Source organism: Epargyreus clarus, unplaced genomic scaffold (assembly GCF_041222505.1).
Source record: "Epargyreus clarus isolate Ecla_fem2 unplaced genomic scaffold, WU_Ecla_fem_2.2 ptg000005l, whole genome shotgun sequence".
Lineage (NCBI taxonomy): Eukaryota > Metazoa > Arthropoda > Insecta > Lepidoptera > Hesperiidae > Epargyreus > Epargyreus clarus.
The window spans coordinates 5,250,663-5,274,650 of NW_027332213.1; the positions used below are offsets into that span (position 1 = coordinate 5,250,663).

The 23,988-nt window shown below is 34.9% G+C and overlaps 1 protein-coding gene across 3 annotated transcripts in view; it reads right to left on the minus strand.

Moving 5' to 3' along the window:
- Positions 1–23,988, minus strand: part of Cad99C (cadherin 99C) — a 186,396-nt gene that overhangs the window by 12,437 nt on the left and 149,971 nt on the right. For all 3 annotated transcript variants that reach the window (XM_073093915.1, XM_073093917.1, XM_073093916.1), the window contains exons 4-13: positions 11,988–12,067; positions 7,993–8,058; positions 6,496–6,674; positions 4,223–4,345; positions 3,477–3,716; positions 2,917–3,066; positions 2,191–2,409; positions 1,551–1,745; positions 833–970; positions 133–282 (exon numbers count right to left, since the gene is read on the minus strand). In XM_073093915.1, coding sequence (XP_072950016.1) covers positions 133–282; positions 833–970; positions 1,551–1,745; positions 2,191–2,409; positions 2,917–3,066; positions 3,477–3,716; positions 4,223–4,345; positions 6,496–6,674; positions 7,993–8,058; positions 11,988–12,063 — 1,536 coding nt within the window. In that variant the 5' untranslated portion in view covers positions 12,064–12,067. The remainder of the gene's footprint in view (positions 1–132; positions 283–832; positions 971–1,550; positions 1,746–2,190; positions 2,410–2,916; positions 3,067–3,476; positions 3,717–4,222; positions 4,346–6,495; positions 6,675–7,992; positions 8,059–11,987; positions 12,068–23,988) is intronic.

The following is a 23,988-nucleotide window of genomic DNA, read 5'->3' on the forward strand; positions in this document are numbered from 1 at the left end:
GTTAAATCTTGTAGGAGGCATGTAACCGTCACATTTTAGGCCGTTCCGCATTGGAGCAACGTGGAATATATTCCACGTCTTCCTCAATATTAGAGATATCTGTGCTCATCATTGCTAAATAAACCAGATTACCTTATAAACAGCAGTAGGCTCTAAACTAGCGGGTACTGTGATGGGTTGTGTCTTGGGGATGACTGGTGCGTTGTCGTTCTGGTCTAACAGCTGTACCGCCAACGAGAGGGGTGCTGAAGCCGCTCCCCCGTTCGCTTCTCGAGCCACAACCTGCAATTATTAATACGATATCCGTGATATATTTACGCGAATAACTGCTTAAGTAGATATACAAAGGTTAGCCACTTTAAGCGCGGTAAAACTTTCTGTCCTATCCGTACTTTGGAGGGCACGTTTAACTAAAAACAACGTTAACATTTTTCGGATCTAAGACCTCTAAACAAACAATGTCAATTAGTTACTTGTAATGTACTTTTAATATTTAATATATTATCCAAAAATATTCCTCTTATATTTTGTTTTGTTACACTCACAACACTGATTCCTGTATAGACCACATAACTCTTGGTTATGTGATAATTTATGTCACTTTTGAATATATTTTCTATGTTTATATTCTTGGAATATTCAGTCTTGCTTTTAGTTATAAAACGTAATCTTATTTTTTGCAATGGCTTTTGTAATGGAAGCGTGATAAATTAGTGAAGATTACTGTAAAGGTTGATGAGTATAGAAGAATATATTGTAGTTTTAATCCCTTCTGAGCGTTTTAACAATATATATACCGATAAAACAATCGTGGCCGTATACAAGTACTTACTTGGAATCTAAACTTCCCAGGGTTCGGCGGATCTCGGTCCAGCCTCTCATCACTCACTATGAGGTAACCGTCCTTGTCGATGTCGAAGAAGCTTGTCGTCAGTTCAAATGTATACTTTGGTATTGGGTCGCCTGGTCCCTGTTATATAATTGTAAGTTAGTAATTGTTATAGAAACAAATTCCATCTGATATTAAGTTGTATCTATGTGAACCTATTTGTTAATCCAAAAAAGGTATGGTGACCGTATAGAACGCAATACACCTCCAATAAGGTTAAAATCAAGTCAGCCGGAGATAGTACCCCTGAGATGGAACGCCTCATTTAAGCATGTTTTTAATTTTATCCTTCAAATCAGAATGCAAGTATTAACAGTGCTGATATGATGGTGACGCCACTGGAATGGCAATTATTCTACCTTTTCATAGTATTATACTGTAAACACAGTAGACAGTGTAATATGGCCATGAAGTAATTTTATTTTATTTTAATTCTACTAATACTAGCGACATTAGGCACTTCGTCAAGAGATGGCGCTGCAAGTATTCTGAATCATCACTATCGAAGTTTTTCTAAACATCTGGTATACATAAAAGCATCAAACTGTGACTACCCAAGTATGGCTGCTGTAGGATTATCTTGCCAGGCAGAAGGTCTGCCTTTGATAAACGACTAAAGAGAAAAACGAAAAAAAAAAAAATAACTGTCGGCTAAACATACCAAATCCGGATCAGACACGCTCAGTCGTATGGGTTGTTGGTTCGAGTCCAGCACCCTGGTTCCCTTGGGCGAGTTCTCCTCAACTTGGCCTTCATCAGATGTTGCTTCGACAACCGGCGGACTGGCGTCCACGGGCCGCACTGTGATCGTCAGCTTTGCTGTGGTAAACCTTTGAGCTTCTGATGCTTCTTCAGCCTGGAAATATAGCATTGTGAAAATATAAACACCTTCATATACACAAAACATAGTCATACACTACAGATATAGATTACAGACTGGGTTTTTTAAGTTCCACTGTTTGATACGGATCTCACTCCTCAACTTCATAAGTCTTTAGTGTTTTAACACTAGATCATAACTTCACCATAGATTGCTATGTGGATTAATGAAAAAAAAAACGAAATGAAATGGAACGATTTTGTACCTATTCGCAAACTAGATTTATTGCTATTTAATAGATTGGCTAGATGGCTAAACTTGCATGACTTCAGAGGTAGGGACGGTCCAATAGTAGTTATCTCACTTCCCCCGTTCTGTTCTATATTGAAGTAGATAACCCGAGAAGATTCTCCCATTATTTGTAATTTCAAATATAATTGTAAATAGTTTACTCGAATTATATAAATAAAGGTTATTCAACCTTAATAACCAACTGGAACTTCTTCGCAATGCTCGTATCGACTGGCAGCAGTTGCCTCACCGCACCGGTGTTCTGGTCTATATCGAAGTACGTAGCCCAGGAGTCTGGTTCCCCGCTCTCTATGCTGTACATGATTCTAGCATTTAACGTGTCCATGTCAACCGCTTGGATCTTCTCTGGCTCGATGGTTAGGATGCCGGCTAGTACTCCGCTGTTTACCTGGAATTTGCGTTGTTGAGTCGAACATTAGGGCAGAATTAAGTTTCGTTCTAAGTAAAGTACAGAGTGCTCATTCTTTGCTTCAGACCTGACTTAAAGTATTGTACTATGTATACCTTAATATACTTAAGTTTATTGTATCAAACTTGTTAAGGGACACAGCGCTTATGTATATTGTTCATCTCTTAGAACTCCAAATAGGACTAGAGACCTACCTCCAAAGACTATGAATAAGTTATAATCTCATGTACAAATGTTTCTGCCTGTCTACACAATAAAATTCAGAACAAAATAGTGCTGCACTGTTATTTTAAGATAGGAATACCGATACCGGAATAGGTATACCGATTGTACCGAAGAATTCTATCTATCGCCTGTAAAATGTAATCCCAAAAAAGCATATGTGACTAATATTACAGATACATATGTACCTACTTGGCCGGAACCAAGTTTAAACACTCTAGATAACTTAACAATACGATAACAAGGGTTGTCTAAAATACTCACATAGCTAGCATACTCAGGGTTGATACAAGCGCCTTCGTGGAGCGTGCAGCCCTTGTAGATGAAGGATGGGTCTTGGTCGTCGTCATCTAACACATTCACAGTCAGTGTAGTGGTACTAGACAACCGTCTCTTTGTATCACGGGCGCGATCCTTGAAAAGAGAAAAAAATATGTTATGAAGGATGACTGTGCAAATATGTATATCTTTTTTATTTTAGAGAACTTTAAAGCAGTACATAATTTACTTAAGGTATGGGTAATTTTATAGCTAAAATTTTAAATCTATTCAATGTTTTGCCAATCAAAAATCGAAGTTCAAAATTCTGCCCAGCAAAAAATTGACAAATTTCAATCTTTGGTAAGAAATAACTGGATAAATTGATTATTAATAAAGGACAATAATATAATGACTTCGTTTGATTTCCGACTGGAAATGACTATTTTACTGATTATACATTCACGTCTACTTGAATACTCCATCCGGAATAAATGTAACATTCATATGTATATGACAAAACCTTATATATTTTTTTAAGTCTATCAAACACATAATATACTTACAGAAGCAACAATAGTGACTAGATACTTCTGAGTGCGCTCGTAATCCAAAGTCCCGTTGACAGTAACTTGTCCCTGATGCGGTTGCGGTATCGCGAACAGGCGGTAACCGTCCGCCGCGTTCTCTGCTTCTAACGTCTTATTGTCTCCTGGTACTATGAAGTATTCTGCTAAGCCGTTGACGCCAGCGTCAGGGTCCATCGCGCGGATGCCATCGAATATCGTCGTTCCTATTGGTACTAACTGGAAATAAATCGACAATTATCACCTTACATTTCGTAAAAAAATGAGGATCTAAATGAAGAGGATGTAGAACCCTTTGTCATAGTAACTTCATTGTTCACAATCTATGTAGTTATTATCATTTTGTCAGAGAAAACAGCTTAAAATATATAATAAAGCCTGTACTAGCGAGATTTTGAAAGCTTCCAATATTTACAATAATCATAAAAATAAGAATTGAGGCTTTACGTTGCGCTATTTATTTCAAATTATTTTGAATAATGAAATATTTTTTTCGTTTAAATAAAAATAACCCGTTTTAAAAAACTACTTAGGTACAACTAATAACGGTGAAGTAACAGAAAAGTTTCGGGTAATGTAATTAATACTCGTATGGTAGTTTTGATTGTAATACGAATGTGATATCATAGTTGACATAAAACTACTCAATATAGGCTTATAAAACTCGATAAACATAAACCAAATCGGTTGTACAACCAGACAACTTGTCGGCAACGTCATCTCACCTCCGATATACTAGTCTCGTAGGGCGTGCCTTGAAAAACCGGCGCGTTATCGTTGATATCCGATACTCTCACGATCACTGGGATCGTACGCCGCTTCTTCGTGGCTTTCACTTGACAAACCAGCTGTGGACAAACAACTCTGTTAGTACTTACGTTTATTATGTAGAAATTGCTAAAGCCGATGTCTAGTGGATTAATTGTATTGATCTTTGTTGGCAAATGGAATTTGGCTGTTGCTGGATAATCTCTTTCTACAATTGAAGGAAACTTGGAGCAACTCCACGTTGCAACAATGCGGATTGAAGGAGTAAGGGAGGAATTATTGACAAACCTCTGTCATATATAAATTTACGACGAGGTGCAACGACTGCTATTAATTGAAAACAACTGGGACCGACGCATAAAGTTGAGACCTCACGGAACGTTTGTCTTCCGCCTCCGCCCCGGACGCAGAGGCACAAGATTCGATCGTCATTGGTAAAATAAAATGACAGGTTTAGTTTTCACGGCGCGATTTATTTCCGCGACATGCGCGTATGTCTATTGTTTCCGCTGTAGTGATGGGCAACTTATAGCGATTTCTTTCCGTCTAAGAGCGTTTGTCCACCGCCGCCGTCACCGAGAACAAGATTATTTCGGGCAAACTTTAATATGGCGTGAACTTGGGTTGGTGACGGTCTGGTGACGGCAGCGGTGGAACGATCGTCTTCGGCCGAGAGCGGGTACCACCGTAACCGCGGCGGCTATGTAACCGTTCGCTGGCGCCGTTCCGCGTCCGCACGCAGAGACGAAATAAAAACGCTTCGTGAGTTCTCAATCTAAAGATCTATTAATATGCATATCAGCATATATGCCTATCAATTATGATATACACAACTGTGGGGCTTTACGCGATATTCGCACATGCATATGGACACAACCCTAACCTTAAATTAATCGTAATCATTAAATTAATCGTACGTATAACGCTTCAGAAATAATATTTGTAAAATTTACGGTCAGATAATACCTATAACCAATTAATTTGAAATTACAGAAACTAATTGTATTACATACCTAATTTTAGATACGTATGGAATATGATCGTAAAGATTGACACCAATTTTGCGGGAACTGTTGTTTATGTTCAAAGCCAGTTTGACTACGTTTGTTATCTGAGACTAATTAACAACTATAGCCCGAAGCAATCAAATTAATTCGATTCTCTTGATGTGAATAAAACAATATTTGAGTGGCCGAGACAAATAGTACGTTCCACTTAATGCCCGCAAACGCCTTCGACCTCGACTGCTAGAATTCCCGTTCCATTAATATTTCAAAAGTCCATGGGTGCCGTAGGCGCTAGATATAAGTGGAACGCACATGTTATTTTTTTACAACTCTCCGTGGTTTGGTGGAAGTCCACTCTGACCCACCGAACAGTCACGTCATCTTTAACGTTGAGTGATCCCTAGCGAAGACCTTCGGCGGAACGATGCAGAGGGTGTTACAATCGAGTGGTAAGTGGAACGTACTCAAAATTACCTACGTGAGATAACGATCAAGCATACTTAATAAATATGATAGACAAATTACACGCCTATATATTATTCGTAACAATATAAATCGTTCAAACGAATAATAGACTTTTGACTGTTGCTAAATTCAAAATTGCATTGATAAGATTATGTGATCGATAATAACTGTGCCACTGTTTCATAATAACACTCGTTTCTCTTTTAAATTGACTTTATAACAAGGCTATGTAGAAGAAAATCAATTACGAAATAGGATACAGAAATCCAATTAAGATATATAGGTATGTTAACAAAGTAATTGTAAGTCCACGTATCATTTTCGTGTTACAGCAAAGCAGACGCTACAGAGTTCTGTTACTACAGACCGTAAGAAATATATGTATTATACAGGGCGTTCATAGTTATCCTCCCAAATAGCATTGCACTATGACCGGGTGACAATGTGGAGTTATCATGTAGCGAATGGGAATACAGCCCACTGGTTAAGTGGCCATTACAACTAAAGATCGTCTGTAACGAATAATATAGGAAAAGACGAACATTGATAGGTACATTGATAATCATAAGGACTGGGAACTCATAAGTATATCTGCTTTACTTCAAGACTTCATCCAATACATTTGTTATAAAGGAGATAATTGTCTAGTAATTGTGTACACCGGGACGTATTTCATTTATTAGAATTTACTACTAAATTATGAGCCAAAATAATAAAAGACGTCATGGACAGCAAGAGTGAGAAACACATAAAATTACCTGAAACACCATATGAGATAAGTTATCGGCATCTCTGTCTAGTGGCTCCAGCAGTTGTAGCCGCTTGCCATCCAGCTGGAACAACGTAGGACCTTTGGGGAAGACAGTGGACAGCACCACGTCTACGTCTGGCTCGCCCACTATTGGTAGTTCTGCTGGTACTGTGCTTTGGTTGACTTCTGTAATGTTATAAGGAATTCTATGTTTATTACGTTATGAAATTTTAGCACCATGCAGCTTATTTGATGTTATGAGGATATTTCCGTGGATGTTATAAGGTAAATTAGTGTGAAAGTGCCTCCACAATGTAACCTCGAGAAAACTGACCACATTATTTATTTAATTTGCATCATCAATAATAAATAAATTAGCAAACATTCCTTACAAATAATGCGACAGAGTTTGACTTAACAAATATGGTACTTTAAATTAAAATTATCAAAAATTACGCAGACCGAACATCAATCTCTATTACCTCAGTACTTTCCTACGGCAAAACCAATAACATAATAAAATATAATTATAATACCAATATAATTTACTTGATTACAATTCTTGGCGCGATTAAAAAACCAAGGTTATCATTATCATTAGTTGCAATAGTGCAAAAAATGAAATTATCATTAATCAACAAATTATTATGTTAAGATGAATGCAAATGATACAAAAAGCATGCAAAGGTTATTACATAGATAATAATAAAAAAGAAACTATATATGTTTTTCTCGGTCATAATTATGCAAATATTTGTTTTTTCATTAAAAATAAATTGATATTAGGTAGGTATTATATCATAAGCATTTGTCAGCCAACTATTTAAACTACAGACTGTTAGAAATACAATCAATTTATTTTATCATAGTATCATTTTAATTAATTATTTTGTGTGTATTTAATGATGTGTTATTTTTATAATAATAAGTATTCATTTTAATAGTCACTGGCTAGTACGATTTTATGAGTTAGCATAAAAAAGAAAAATAACGCTTTTGACATTTGACTTGTATTATGAGTGGGAATAAAAAAACTTGTAAATTGGTTGAAGTAATAATTTTATATTCTTTCAATTCAGAATGAAACTGAGTTTACTAAACGTAGAAAAAAATATTGTATTCAGTGCTCCGATAAAATGTAAATTCATCTCGACCAAATGGAACGATGACCAGATGAACACCGTTCAATTCTGACATGATTTTAAAGAAGCTTTATAAATTATCCAGTTGTGAGTATTTAAAGATTTAAGTAAAAATAGTTACGAATATTAATTAAAAAATACCGTATAATGTAAAAAGCACTACACTTATAACGCGCAAAATTTCAAGAGTTGTTGTTCACTTATTTACTTACCATTTAGGAAAACCAAATAAACACATACCGTGTTTATTTGGTTTTGGCCAATGGCATTTTATACTTATCTATGACGGTATCCAATAAAAAAATATTCACTACAAACATTATTATTAACAGTCGTTTGAAATAGGAAAATCGGTTACTTACGGTTTCCTCTGCTCTCTTCTATGTCTACGATGATACTCGACTGACCAGTTTCCACTTCACATGGACCTGCACAACAGATAAACATAATTAATTCAATATTAACAATAAGACAAACTTATTTTTATTTTAATTAAGATAAAGATTCTGAATAGACACCCTCATATTATTATCGCTGTATTACCATGCCGGTGTTGTAAGGTAAATTGTGCTGCGTTGATACTTCCGCAGTCAAATCACTAAGAATTTACACCAATCAAAAAAGTAGAAAAATTAATAGGAAACGAAGCCTTGCATATTTTAACACAATCATATAAAATGTGGGCGTCTTACTAAATGCGGCTTTATTACTGCGGTTAGTTCTTACAGGCTCAATAACTAATATTTAGAGCATCCCCATAAAATCGATCTTATTAAGTTTATGATGTGCTCATCTAAGATTACATTAAAAACAGACAGTGCGTACGAACTCTGAAAGAATAGATAGTTCACGTTAATAAACTATCCTGTTTTTTTTTAATATAAGAGTAGCAGACGAGCATGCAGTCCACCTGATGGTAAGTGGCTATTGCCGTCCATGGATATCTATAATCAACCCCAGATAGTAGATATTCCTACCTGAGGTCGGCCACAGAGCGCCGATACGCCTGAGGACTAAGCTGGAACGCCTCGGAAAAGTATGTCTCAATTACCACACCCTTCAAAACAGAACACACCAGCACTTAACACTGCTGTTATGAAACAGAAATAATGTTATGGTAAAACCATATTATATCTGTATTTTTACCCGAGTGGGGAGGGTAACGTTTTTCATATAGAATTACGTCCCAATCTTCATCACACCCTACAGCCCAGACGACTTGACGGATTTTAACATATAACGTGTCGTTTGATTTGTTTAAATTGTAGGAACGACGTAGATAACGTCCCTTTTCATTTTTTTTTTTCATAAATATTGATAGTTCTGAAAAATCTTTTAACTCACGGACATGATGACGTACTTTAAAACAAGATGACGTTAAAAGACATTATACTAACTTTGTGTACCTTGCTCTCTATGCCATCTTTCACATAATCTGTGGTTCACGAGCCATAAATACAACGCTTATAACTTTCATAGGGCATCCGCAAAATGGAGCCTTATAAATAACGGGATACTAGAACATTAAAATACGAGATGGATGATATCATCCGAGCTTCCATGAAACAGTATTTATTGGTACTATATTTCCAAGCTATGATTATTATTGGGTTTTATGCCGCTTTAAATTAGCAACTTTCGATGTGCAGCCGTAGGAATTTATGCAACTGGGAGTTTTGACGTTCATAATTTAATACGATCTGGAAGGAAGTTTCATAGACCTGTTCGTGATTTCTCAGTACAATAATTACTTTATTTCCTTGTAATAAACTGATTTATGGCTTGGCTTGCTCGAGATTTTGAATTCTTCGAAGGATAAATTTTATTAGTGCTTCAAAAGACATAATGATTATCTAGTAATTAGTGTCCGTGTTTTGTTCAAACTTTGACCACACTATTTGTTTGTTGTTCAAGTTATTTTGATAAAACTTACAATATAATCCAGGTTCACATAAGACCGTGGTGACAGTTAGTGAAAGATCTTGGTATTTTTTAAAAAGACGCTTTCTGCACTCACAACCCACAATAGGATTCCCTGGGTCGTGGGTGCCATGGACACATGCCTACGTAAAGAAATACATAAATATTCAGACCAGAAATAAATTAATCATTTTAGATATCTGCATGACCGGGGATCGAACCCACGCGGATTATCGTAAGTTTTATACGATAGAGATTCCTCGTTTTGGTCAGAATGTTTGAGTGTTTGTGCATCATACGCCTAGTGTGAAGCAGTGAATGTAGAAAGCTATACGTTAATATAAATATAAATAGAGATAAGTCATCAGTTTCGCGATCGTAACTTAGATAACGCAACACATTTGCGTTACTTAACATTGTATGCCAGCGATTTATCTTATCGGCTATAAAATCATACACAAACCGACCGGATTCCGTTGAACGGGTGTGCCTGGGAAACCACCAATTACAACGCTATTTACTAAACTACAGCCACTCACTCGAATAAAGGGTTTTAGACCATATACAACTATTAATTAGTAACTATGCTCCTAATAATCGCATGTTTGATTTGCTTCCCGTTAAGGCAGTACGGGGTATCAAGTCCTTTTACGATTCCAATTAGAAAAGTAGTTGGCTTTTGAACATTCGCGAATTGTTTGCGTGGTTGCATGTTTTTTGCTTTCGATTAGGTTGGCAATATTGTCGGTAGATAGTTAGGTAGTGGTATTCCAGTTGAGGTTTTCTAAAGACGTAACGTTTATAACATGATTATATATAATATAAATAATATAGTCAAATAGAATTAAAATAACAACACCTTTAAAATTATAATAACAGTAACATATTTGTATACAAATAAAAATTTAAAACTTTCTCTCAGCTCAGGCGAGACTGAATCAGATTATGTTTGTTCATTCTATTTGTACTGAATAAACAAACAACACTATTGTGTTGTTGACCAGTTCGGATATTACCATTCAATGAGAGCGTTGAATGGGTGCTACGTCACCGTTGAAATGAGCGGCAAATCTCTTATCAAAAACTAAAAGATAAATTTAGTTTAAGATAAACATCTAGCTCCGAACTAAAACAAGGGACTAACTGAAATGAATAACCTCTCGAAAGTAATACAAGTGTCTGTGAGAGATAAACGACCAAAAATAATCTTGATAAAGGTGGACCTAAATCTATATACAGTATAAACGCAGTATAATTAAGTTACAACAATACTGTTGTTATCATTGGTAACTTGTTCAAAAGCGATTACCTTTATTAACATTTAACGACAAATAATTTGTCGCTAACTTATAATTGTTTCTTCGGATGTGTAAGATGTTGAAAATAATAAAAATATCCCTAAATATAGAAATAGAAATATCGAAAGTCTTGGTAAAGTTTGGAACTAAAATAAGAACAGTTTGGTAGCTTAAAAACAGTATATGCCAGAAAAAATATTATCTTAGCGTCAAAGTCCTTAATCGTTAACTTATCACCCATTCTCGATTAAACAAAACGGATATTGGAAAGAAATCGATTGTGAAGATAGTCATTCTAGTTAATCGGATTCAATTGGATCTGGTCTAAGGGTCTAATTATACGGAGGAGCGAAGCTTAGATAAATGGTGTGTGCGTGTGTGGGAAAGATTAGAAACAGTTAAATGGTTGGAGGAGTCGATAATGAGCGTGGAATGTATGTCTGGAAATAGCAGAAACAGGAAACGATTTCATAAGTTATTGTGTAGATAAGCTTCTTATCATAATGACATTTTAATTTAAAGTACCTGGGCGAACAGGCTTCGCTTTGCATGATTGTCTTGTCTTCAGGTAGATTTAATTAAAGAGCGCACTACGATCACGCTAACAGTGTCATCTGTAGTCTTTTACTTATATGATACTGGTGTTCCATATTCTAAGAGATGTAAAACTCCTCCTAAGTAAGACTCCTTTTATTCACGTGTTAACATCCACTAGAATGTAAAATACTCGCAGACCAAATTTAATTTAAGCCGTGTATATTAAGTTATATTATATTATATTAGATATGAATTATGCTTAGTTCTTTGTTGATACAAAAATAGTATTACTATTCGATAAACTTAGCATACCAGACATAATGGGTTGTATTTGTTAAAATTTAGCAGACTATGCATTTTATGCATGTTTCGCACGCTTATTGGTCAAAATATAATTAATCACTTGACAATAGTAATCTTACCATTAGTGCTGTATTTCAAGATTCCATTCTAAAACTATCAATTTAATTCTACAGTGTCGATCATTTAGGTGTCACTGGTTTAACATAGATTTATCACGAGATGATAGAATCTATACCGTCAAATCACTGAGTCAATTGCAAGGGAAGTCTTAAAAGATTTTATCAACAAGATTTACTTACCAGGCGTGGCCCACGCGACGTGGAGCAGGAAGACGAGGAGCCAGACCGTTCTGTGCTGGAGCGCCCACCGCGCCATCTCACTGCAAAAATAAACATATATTAACTTATGCAAACTAGCGAACATTGTAAAATAGTCCGAGTAACTTAGATCGAGAATAGTTTTACTTCCTTTGCAACATTTTTAATTATTTACGGATAAAAACAATTTTATATCTCGTGACATCCCTAGGTATTATTTTTTGTAAAACAACTTGTAATAATATTCTATGTAAAATAATAACTCCTTAACGTTACACACCCATGTTATGATTATCTTATATTCTTTTATGAATTTAACTTAATTCTTCTGTATGGCGTTTATAAAAAATGTTTAATTTTGCTACACATAAAGTTCCAATATGCTCCTATCTTATCAATATCTTCTATCCTATCAATAGCTATAAGCATTAAACATTTAACAATAAATATTTAATTATATATTTTGTACCTATATTTTTTTAAACTAAAGTTCAAAACTTTTCAGTGATTCAGATGCAACAAAGTTGTCGCTACACGACGGGATAAGTAAATGTGTTTTATTCAAAAGGCACCTCACATTACTTTACATAATTCGTTTCTAATAGCCAGTAACAACAGTTTAACTGTTCTCTGTACTGCAGCCACTTAACACACAAATGTGTTTGATAAACAGAGAATCAAATAGCCTTGCAAAGAAATTGCTACTTAAACAAATCCGATTATCTGGCTAATGTAATTTGCACTCGTAGAAACTCATGGCCTGTTTATCGGTGAACAGTTTTCCAGTGAGTTTCTTTGTATGAGATGTGTAAAGATTTCTGTCGAAAATATTTCTGTCGAGGGCACTTTGAGATAAATTTCGCATTAGCAAAAGCAAAAGAGAAGATAGTTTTGAATTAACGAGAAATAAATTGCAGTGTTGTGTTAACACTACCCCACTTTAAATTTGGGCGCAAGGAGGTATAGTCCGCGTAAAACTGCTAGTCCACTCTGAATATAGAAATAAATCACGTCGCCATAGTAAATTTTATGACTACACCTGCTCGGACCAACTTCAGAGCGAACTGGTAGTTTGGCGATAACTATACTATAAAGTACTTTAAACTTCGACGTCGGCCACGGACGCGTTGCGGAGGACTAAGTTATAATCAATACCTCGTGTAAGTACCTTCCTCCCAATTATTCAAACTAGAATACATCAGCACTTGCCATTTCGGCTGTAAGGTGGAAATAGGGGTGGCATATTATTGTTATTGGCATATTATAAAGTCCATCTTGGTAGTATCTTAAAAATGTTTTGTAATAAAATTTATGAATTCCGTGATGATATTTCTTTAGAATCATATTTCATTATATTACCCAAGCTTAGCTTAGCTTGAAAGTCGTCCGCGTAACTCACAGCAAAGCGAGCTCGAATTACCCAGAGACATTATCTCGTCGAGTAAATCATGAACGCTGTACCTAGCAGCCTAGAGGGCGGGGCCAGCGATAAATAAGTAACGTGACGATGAAAGAAGAAGGGTACGATTAGTATCGATTAGAGGTATTCGAAGTACACAGAACATCCAACAACAACAACTACAACAACAACAACATTTGGACTTTCTAAATATTATTAGATGCTTTTATTGGAGTTTGGATGTTGTAGCGAATTATGTAGGTTTAGGGATACATACATATCCGAGGCGTTTCGTCTTAGGCCTCAGGGGTAGCAACGTATCTGCTGCGAACCTCCGGTAGGAATCTAATCTTGTCGGAAGTTGATAACAGATATGAGTTTATTGCAGTAATCATTTACCATACTTGTTTGCTTCGTTCGGAGATTTTTGGCTTAATATAATAGCCGTTACTTATTAGGATACATCGTTACTGTATGATTTAGGTAAACAGAAAATTAACAATGAAAGTCCAAATGTGCTTGTACTAATGTAATGTACTATAATTAGCGAGGTAGATATTAATAAAATCTGTTTTATGAGTTTTCTGTTATAAATAGTCAATGACATTTTATACTAGTTAATAACATAACCTTTAATAGGATACAGGATTAAGTATTAGCGTTTGTGTCAGTAAATGAACATCCGCTCTGTTTGCGGAGGCAGTGTAATGGTTAATCCATTCACAAATTACGACATCGTAAACAAAGACAATGTTGTAGGTAGTTACTACTTCTATCGTCATATTTTTAAAATCTTACAACTTTTCTTATATCTATAGGTATTTTATTAAGCTAAAGGTATCAAAGATTTTCACTGCTTTTAAATAACTATTTTACGTACACACTTTTTCATATTACCTGAAATAAGGCTAAAAATCGTAGATTTTTTGTCGCACTGATCGTATTCATTCGCGGTAGGTTTATTACAACGATTTTTTTATCAACCCGATGTTAAAACAGTCTTTTTATGTAGAAAAAAAAAATATACGAAAGCACACAGACAAATGACTGTTGTTGTCTGGACACTGGATCAGCTAGTGTCATATAAAGAAGAATACCTGGTTGAATTCATAAGCCATGTCAATGTCGCAATGACATAGGTTTTACTTGCAACTGCCCTTTCGTATGCAAATCCGGTGCATGAGTATGTATATTAATATTACATGCAATGACATCTGCCTCACAACTCCGAGGTGTAGTAGGTACTGTAGTAGGGATGTTTATGCAAACACAAACTTTTTATCCGTATTTGGACGTTTTCCTTAAAAATGCCTCTACTTGTAAAAATCTTATTTAAAATACAAATTATTGTTTGGTGTACCGTCGTTGTTTTTTACAGTGCTTGAGATGACTTATTTTTATCTTAAGTAGGTATACCGTATAATCACAACCAACTGGTATGCATTAATATATTTTAATTTATTTATTTCTAACTCTGTCAATATAATAAGGAAACAATATAAATACCTATCAATCACGAGCTGCCTTCAGCACATATCAGATGAAGCCATCGTGCTGCATAAACCTTTTTGACACCAAAACGCGTTAACGATACTACGAACTATTTTAAGCGTTTAAGCACCGACACGTTATAAGCCAATCACCGAATAATCGTATTACGTAATTAACGAAACATATTTGCTTCATTCAGTTTGTCCCTTTTTTACATAAGGTACAGACAGGAACTCAAAAAACGGCTTTTTAAAGTCTTATGCAACATTTACATATACACTCGCGAACTTTCTACCGAGTAACTCGCTGGACAACGATGAGTATATGAACACTAATGAACAGTGGCCACGTATGCCGGCGCAGAATTATTTGTTTCGCGCTGAATAACCTGCTACTCACGGAGAATAGGGGAAGCTCATGACGAGTACCGAATACTTCCAAGTAGATTATTTACATATACGTACTTACGTATATTCGTCTGTATTTTACGTATCTAAACATTGTATTATAGTAAGTAAAGATTTACTTACACAAGATTTATTTTTAAGTAGCTAAATCTGCGATTTCATCATCGTGGTAATCACGATCACAATTTATGAAAAATGGCTCGGCACTTTCAGAAATTAGCCTTTACATCAAACAATATTTATCCGAAAATTAAAGGACATAAATAATGAACATGTGTGTGTACTATCTAAAAAGATATTATAGAAAAGGTTACAAGGAAAGCAAAATGTATTAATATGATACTACGATACATACACTGCGAGCCAGAGATAGTCTCGTAATACATTGTAAATATTAATATCTATGCAATAAATTATACTGAACATCCTCGGATTAAGAGAACATATTCGATTATGCTAAAGACGGCAATAAATATATGTAAATAATTTCTAAATACTGCAAGCCCGGAGCCTGGATTTACGATGTAATATTTAGATTTCTAAATATAAGGGAATAAGTAATGCCATGCCATTGGGAATCGAAAGTTGTTTCAATTCAATGCAAACAAATAATTTTCTAAGCGAGTAAACCACAGAAATATCCTGAATCTATACGAATTGGGCTTTAGATAATCAAAATTTGAATAAATGAATACATTCCGCTGATTGGGGCCTTCATTAAAATATAATAGGGAGAACAGATGCTAGTTTTTGACGCTAGAGACGCCAGTGCCCTTGTTTATGTAGGGAGCTTTCGAGACCTACTATTTCTTACTGCAACCCTTTTGGTCCAACTGCTGGGCACCCTCTTCACAATTGAGATAAGCTTGGCGCATACGTTGCGACTCTTCGGATACGGATTGAGGGTAAGCGTAAGTAATATTTTATGAATTGTTAATAAATAAGTTTTAGAATGGGGAATATTCTGTAGTTGTAATTAATCTTTGTCGAATACGTTGTCAATTCTTAGATTTTTTTAAGTCACCGCAAGTCGCGCAGACATCTTCAGTGAAATGCAATGTTAATTCAATTTAAGCATTATAGAAAAATCTAATGCTTTCCATATAGATTAAATTTAAACATGAGAATTTATCCCAAAGTATATAGAGTGAATAAATTTAATCTTCCCAGTAATAAACAGTAATTTTTAACGCTAACGATGCGAATGCGAATCGATGGTCGATTATTATTTACTATTAATCCTGAAACCGGTACAAAGAACCGATCACCATAAACGGAACACGTTCATAAGATGTAACGTATGACTCATATTTATTGAATTGCGCGTACTTTATAAAGCCATAGATTAGTAAAGATTAGTCACTCCTAACAAAAAAATGTAACCAGTTTTGACAATTGAAATTGTCACTGTCAGCTATTTTCGTGTTTGAAAAATAGTAAAAAAATGTAGTTTTTAGAGCATTTACATATGAAACGACATTTCTCCGCATTTTTTCTTCGATTTCGTGTTGCACCACTTTTCTGTACAGGGTGGCATTGTTTCGCGTAAATTACACCATGACAGTCGGAGACGTAATGGGAAATCAGTCAGCTATTTTGTCATTTACGGCTTCCTTCAATTACAAGACAGTGAGATGTCTATACTAATCTATGACTAAAGCAAGGATTATGTACCTTAACATAATATTCTCGGGTGGCAAAAAATATTACACGCAATTAATTATAATTATGATCCGGATCATTGGCTTGGCCTTTCATGTGTAATATTCATTAGCTTCCTTTCGAAAAACTTGTTTGCAATAAAATACGAGTAATGAAATTATATTTTGGATCCGATTGACATTTTGTTTCGTGACGAAAGTAGTGCAAATATACAAGTTTGAAACAATAATGACCCCACGCAAGAAATACTGGAATGAGTTTTGTATTTTGGTGCGGTTACAGTTAGGAATTTTACAGAAACACACTGTCAAAGAGAAGTCAGCAGACTTATTATGAAAGAATTTGGATAAATCGTAAATGAATCATTGGTAGGATTGCGTATTAAACATGATGTTGGTACAGACATATAATGTAACATCGTGATAAAAGTACAAAAGTTATAGAAACAGTTTGTGCCCGTTTAAGCGAAATGTAAGAACCACGAGAGCAATCTATTGCTGTAGTATAAAAGCTATTCGGAATTGGTTCAAGCTATGAGGTACATCTGAAACAAATTGAGGATTTCCAATTCTAACGGTACGGCTATTCCTTGCTGCCAATTCGCACGCGGAATTCTAATGAAAAAGGAACACTGGATAGGTGTGGAAAACTATAATTTCGTTCGGAATTTATATTGTAATACACAGTTACTGGCGTCCATTGTTTGGAAGACTAGCGGTTATACCTGCGCACGTTCCAATGCAAGGGATGTGTTATAACTAAAACGAGAAAAGAACAATTTTACAGAGATACAAAAGAATAATAAGAAATAATTTTTCAGAAGCTGCAACTTATTTATAATAATCTTCCGAGTGTTTGGAGTCACTTCCAAATAACCATAGATAGCGTTGACAAATTAATATCAGGTGCGTTGCATACTTGTTTAACTGTGCCTTAAATCATGAAGAGATCCAAAGAAGTTTAAAGAAGAATAATAATGAAAGGGAAAATGTTTTAACGTTCAAGCTAAAGGAGAGAGATATGCAAATTACATTTTAAAGTAAAATCAGTTTGTTTAACGAGAATATTAGCTAGTTTAGCGAAAAAAATCTCGTTTATCGCCTACCCATTCTGTGTAGAACTTGTTCGTAAAGGGGAAGATGAAGTTACGAATGCTTTTAATACCACTGGAAATAAATTTCAACAGAACAATTCCAGATATTATAGATAATAATAATGGCCATAAACAGATACAAATAATAAACCTTTAAACATAGAGCCACTGCGAGATTGAATATATAAAATTAATGGTTCCATTTAATAACTTGTAAGAAAATGGATTGCAGGATATTCCAGGCGTCAGAACACAATTTTCAATAAATAAAAGTAAGTAACGAACACGTAAAATAAGTACTGTTTTAAAAAACCATTACAACATTTAATATTTGATAAGACATAAAAGTAATAAAACGGAAATATAACATGGTAGATCTGATCTGAAGTTGAATCTTTTAATTCCGTAGTCTTACGCCTAACGCTGCCTCAATTATCGCTGTGTGTGAATTTTCTAATCAACAGCATAGTTAATGTAAAATGGCTGATACTCTAATGGAAATTGCTAGTTTCACGCGTACTCGAGACACCAACGAGCCATAAATTATTGTGCACTTATTGCCTTTAATCTTAACTGGTTTAGTACGAGACTCATCAACTTGGTTTTAATCTTCCCTGTATGATAAACGTTTTCCATGATTACTCACATGACTATAATATAATTGGACGAAGTGTTGTTGTTTTATTAAAAGTATAGATGTTACAGCTTACAATATTACAGTTGACAATATTGAAGAAACATTAGTAAAATAGGCACACCAATTTTTTTGTACCACTAATAAGATATTATAATTAAGATATTATTGGTAATCTGTCAAAAAATTTTAAGTGACAACAACCAAGTTTGAACTTCTAATTTTACTATGGAGTCGTAAAAATATTATACACTAGTTCCCACAAATGTAGCGAAAGCGCAAATTTTTACCATAAATTAATTTTGGATTGTAACTTTTGCTGGAAAAAATCTAAAACTACCATAGAATTATTAACTACCATATTAAGAATGCTAAAAACAGCTATATTTGTCAAACCATACATAGTTCTGTTGTGTGAACAAACACGAAGAGACACGGCGCTTGAGACTGAGCTGAAACTCAAAACCGTTAGATTTGCACTATCAAGAGCATCTGCTTCCGTATCCTCCCCTCGATTTACTTAGCTAACGGCGATGATTGTTCGAGCATTTCAAATGATAGACCGTTTATTATAATACCAGCTTTTATTTGCTTCGTGTGGTGTGATGATTCATGCACGAACGATTTGCTAAGATTATGTTCTATATTTGTATCTAAAACAGAAATAGACAAATATCAAACACATTAAAATCAAATAATATTTATTTGATGATCTTGATGATCTCCAGATATCTAAATCACCAAGATATTGTGACAAACTATAAGAAGTTTAGTACTTTAACTAGTTGCTGCAAAGCGGGGCGGTGGCGGAAAACATAAAACAGTGACGTCACATGAAAGGAATGTAAAGAAAACTTTTTCTATTAAATATCAGATAAATTTCATTTCATAGGATTTCCGCATGACGTCAGTATAAGATGCACTTTGTCAACTCTGAGGTCAAAGTTTGAATGCCTCTTGAAAATATTTACCTTTCTCCTTTCAAACCACAGCATCGCAATGCGAATATTTAATAAGGCAAAAATAGAAGAGCCAGAACCGTTGCAGTTAAGAGATGTATAACATTTAATTAAAATAAATGTAAAATTACCAATTATTGTTCTGAATCAAACAATTGTTTTGCCTATCCAAACAGAATCAGACATGTAACAAGCTGTATAATCACGATACAACCATTTAGTCCCAGTACTCTAATCAAACGTTTTGCCTATTAGACCAATTAGTAAGCTCTACTTAGGAGCGGTGAAGGTGTAGCCACATTTCAATGAAGTCGTGAAGTGGAAATGTCGATCGCTAGTCCCTTGTAGCGTGGCATTTGGCTCTATCTGAACGATCTCATTAAATACCGCCAATACAACGCCCTAAGCCGGCGATTTCTAAGGAAACCTTATGGACAAAGAGCTGATAACGTTTTTACGTTGCATGCACAAGTGTACACGTTAATGTTGCTTAGTGATCTAATTGACGTAAAATAAGACTTCTGAATGTAATTAGGTAAACGTTGCTTATACATTTACTTTACGCTAAGCGTGAATTAGCAAATTTACAAGAATGTATGTAAGTACATACGCGCGCTGGCCAAGTCTCCCTTAGTAGACTTCTCATACCTTTTATATGCACATAACTTTCAAAAATCAGCGTGCTTGGGTTCCGAACCTTGGACTCTTCAATTGATAGACGACGTTACAACTAGGTTGTCACCGCTAAACAGTTGAAATACATATTTATTTTGTGTAATGAGAAATGACAGTAAGCTCCCAGACCATAAGCTATTTTCGCATTAAGTGAACTCAGAGGCCAGATTAAAGTTTCTTGATCTTTGCAGAAACAGGTGTAGAGCATGCGAACGAATGCGTCCAATTTGCACTTTATAGTTAACACCGTAAAGTTTATGTTGAAATGTGGCAACATTGACGTGTTTAAGTTCCTTTATTAGCGAAGCGATTTCGTCAGACTTAAGGCTTGGCTTGAAATATTTTGCTACAAGCGAGTAAGCGATTAACGAACTTTTATAAAAAATAGAACAGAGGATATTACGAGGTGGGAAAAGGGCTTTAAGAGTTTTGCAATCTAATAGTTTAATACCACTACATTTAAAGTAGAACAGTTTTATAGCATTTTACAGCACAGAAGGTGAAAGAAGAGCTTTAACTTGCAATTGAATATTCTAACTAAAAAATATTTTGCCTCTGACTATAACATAGCCTTAAAACCCTGTTTTTTTATACATCTTCCTCATTCAACTGTTACCTATTAGATGGTAGAACATCTTGACTTCGCATATCGACGACTAAATCTTAGACGTTTTAAAAAAAACTGGCAAATTTTACTAAGAACTTAACCGTATATTGATATATTAATAACTTTTACGTGATGATGTCACGTCGCTTCATCTGCCATAATTAATTCCAAACACGTCATTAAGACTTAGGCTAATATATGCAACAGAGTTGACCAGTGTAAGCGATTCCATGTCGACAAGTGTGAGAAGACCCTTAGTAAAAGTATTTTCTAAGACAATAGTACACACGATACTTAGGCCACCCAGAGCGAAGGAATTGTAATAAATATACAAGTGAATCCTTGCTTGTTACTTATCGTACACATCGTCTTAGGAAGCTATTAGCACTAAGCTCGGGATTACCATTAATTATTTAAGCTTTAACATACAAAGTTTGATGAAATAGTTTTAAAATGAAAATAAGTTTTAACTTGGAACGTGTTTAATGTGAGAGATTCTACCACAGACAACACAGAGCAGTAGTGATGTGCATTACATATAGTGTTGTGCCAATTGAGAAAGAAGGGTTAAATTTAAATATTACAACACTCTTACCAAATTGCAGCCCTTCTTTTACATTAAGAAATATAACATATTAACAATATTAGGCACAAACTATTCTTAATTACATAGTATGTCTTAAGAACAATTTAATTTAACAAAAATAAAAATGTTAAGCAATGTTTGCAAGTAAACAATTAACTAATGTTCAACACTCCTATCTTCTCTCTTAAATACTGAAATTTATCTCTAGGTAAAGCCTTTGTAAATATATCTGCATATTGCTCTTTGCTACATACATACTTTAAATCTATTTCTTTATCAGCATATTTTTCTTTAATGAAATTGTATTTAACATCTATATGTTTACATCTTTTGTGATAGTCAACATTTTTAATTAAACATATTGCACTTTGATTGTCTATATGTAAAATAACTTTATCTTGATGAAAATTAATATCATTCAAAAGTCTTTTCAACCATAAAGCCTCTTTTGTTGCTGCACATGCTGCCATGAACTCAGCCTCCGTAGTGGATAAAGCAACGCTTTGTTGACGTTGACTTGCCCAAGTCACAGCGGCTCCATTTTTTATAAATACATATCCGGTTAAGGATCGTCTTGTGCACATATCTTTTGCGTAGTCGGCGTCACTATATGCTTGTAGTATATTACTTTGTGAAGTTGTGTAACACAGGCCATAATTTTGTGTTTCCTTTAAATACTTCATAATTTTCTTGACAACATTCCAGTGTGTGTGATCATAACAATTGAGATATCTACTCACCAGACTGACTCCATACATTATATCAGGTCTGCTTACTATCGCCAGGTGCATCAAAGAGCCAACAGCTTCCCTGTACTGTAAACTCTTGTCTGGTGCAGCTGAGCTATTTTCTAGTGTGGTATGAGGATCTATTGGAATGACATTACAATTAGCATTTTGCATATTAAATTTACACAATAATCTTTCAATATAGTTCCTTTGGTGTATAAATATGCATCCTTTGGACTTCTCAATCTGTAGTCCAACAAAATTATTTGGTTCACATTGTTTAATATCAAAATTTTTGCTTAATTCATATATCATTATATCCAGAGATTGTTTCGAGCTTGATAATAGGAGCCCATCATCAACATACAATAGCAGATATACTATATTATAGTTTACATTACCAATATAAACACATTTGTCTGCATGACTGCTTGCAAAGCCAAATTTTTTTAGTAAACTGTCAAACTTATGATTCCAGCACCGAGGTGCTTGTTTAAGGCCATAAAGTGAACGCTTGAGTTTACATACCTGATTTGGTAATGCTTTCAAACCTTCAGGTGGTGTCATATATATGTTCTCCTTTATGTCTCCATACAGAAAAGCGGTTTTAACGTCAAATTGAACCATCTCTAGATTATGTTGAGCAGCTTCTGAAAGTAAAACCCTTAAAGAATCATACCGGACTGTAGGTGAAAAAGTTTCTGAGTAGTCTATACCTTTGGTCTGGGCGCACCCTTTAGCACATAATCTTGACTTGTATAGCGGACCAGATGGCAGGTTTTTTATACGGAAAACCCATTTACAGCCAATTATTCGCATACCTTGTGGTTTATCCACCAACTCCCAAGTCTTGTTTACTCTATGTGCCAACAACTCTTCATCTATTGATTGCTTCCACTTTTCTGCACTCTCATTATCTATAGATACTGCTTCACTGTATGTCTGAGGGACATCCTGCTGATCTGAAATGCCATCTGTGCATAAGTAAGTATTACCCTCTTTATTTATTCTACTTCTTGATCTGGTTGTCACGTTTGGATGGATTTCTTTCAAATCTATTGTTACCTTGGGATCATACAAAGATCCCTCATCTGAGTGAAATGACTCATCACTTGTTTCACTTTGTTCTGATGCTTCTAACTTTAATTCACTATTATGAGAATCAGCTTTGTGTATATCAGATTCTGAGGTAAATTCTGACAGCGGCATATGAGCATAATTTCTTACCACTGAATTTTCTAAAAATATGACATCTCTGCTAATGAACACCTTCCTTATTTTAGGATCAAAAAGCCTGTATCCTTTGGTCTGTTCACTGTACCCAATGAATACCATCTTGGTTGCCTTTGAGTCCAATTTCTTGATCTTCTCTTTAGGTATATGAACCATTGCATCACATCCAAAGATCTTCAAATGGCTAATATCGGGTTTTTTACCCGTCCATATTTCTTCAGGTGAAAGAAATGCCAGCGCTCTAGTTGGGCAGCGGTTTGTTATGTAAGCTGCTGTGGATACTGCTTCTGCCCAATACTGCTTCTGTAATTTGGCATTTAATAGCATACAACGAGCTCTCTCTAGTAATGTACGATTCATCCTTTCTGCTAACCCGTTTTGTTGGGGTGTGTAAGGTGTGGATGTCTGATGTGTAATTCCACATTTTTTTAGGAAAGATTTGTACTCATTACTTAGATATTCTCTGCCATTATCTGTGCGTAGAGTCTTTATCGATAGATTAAGTTGTT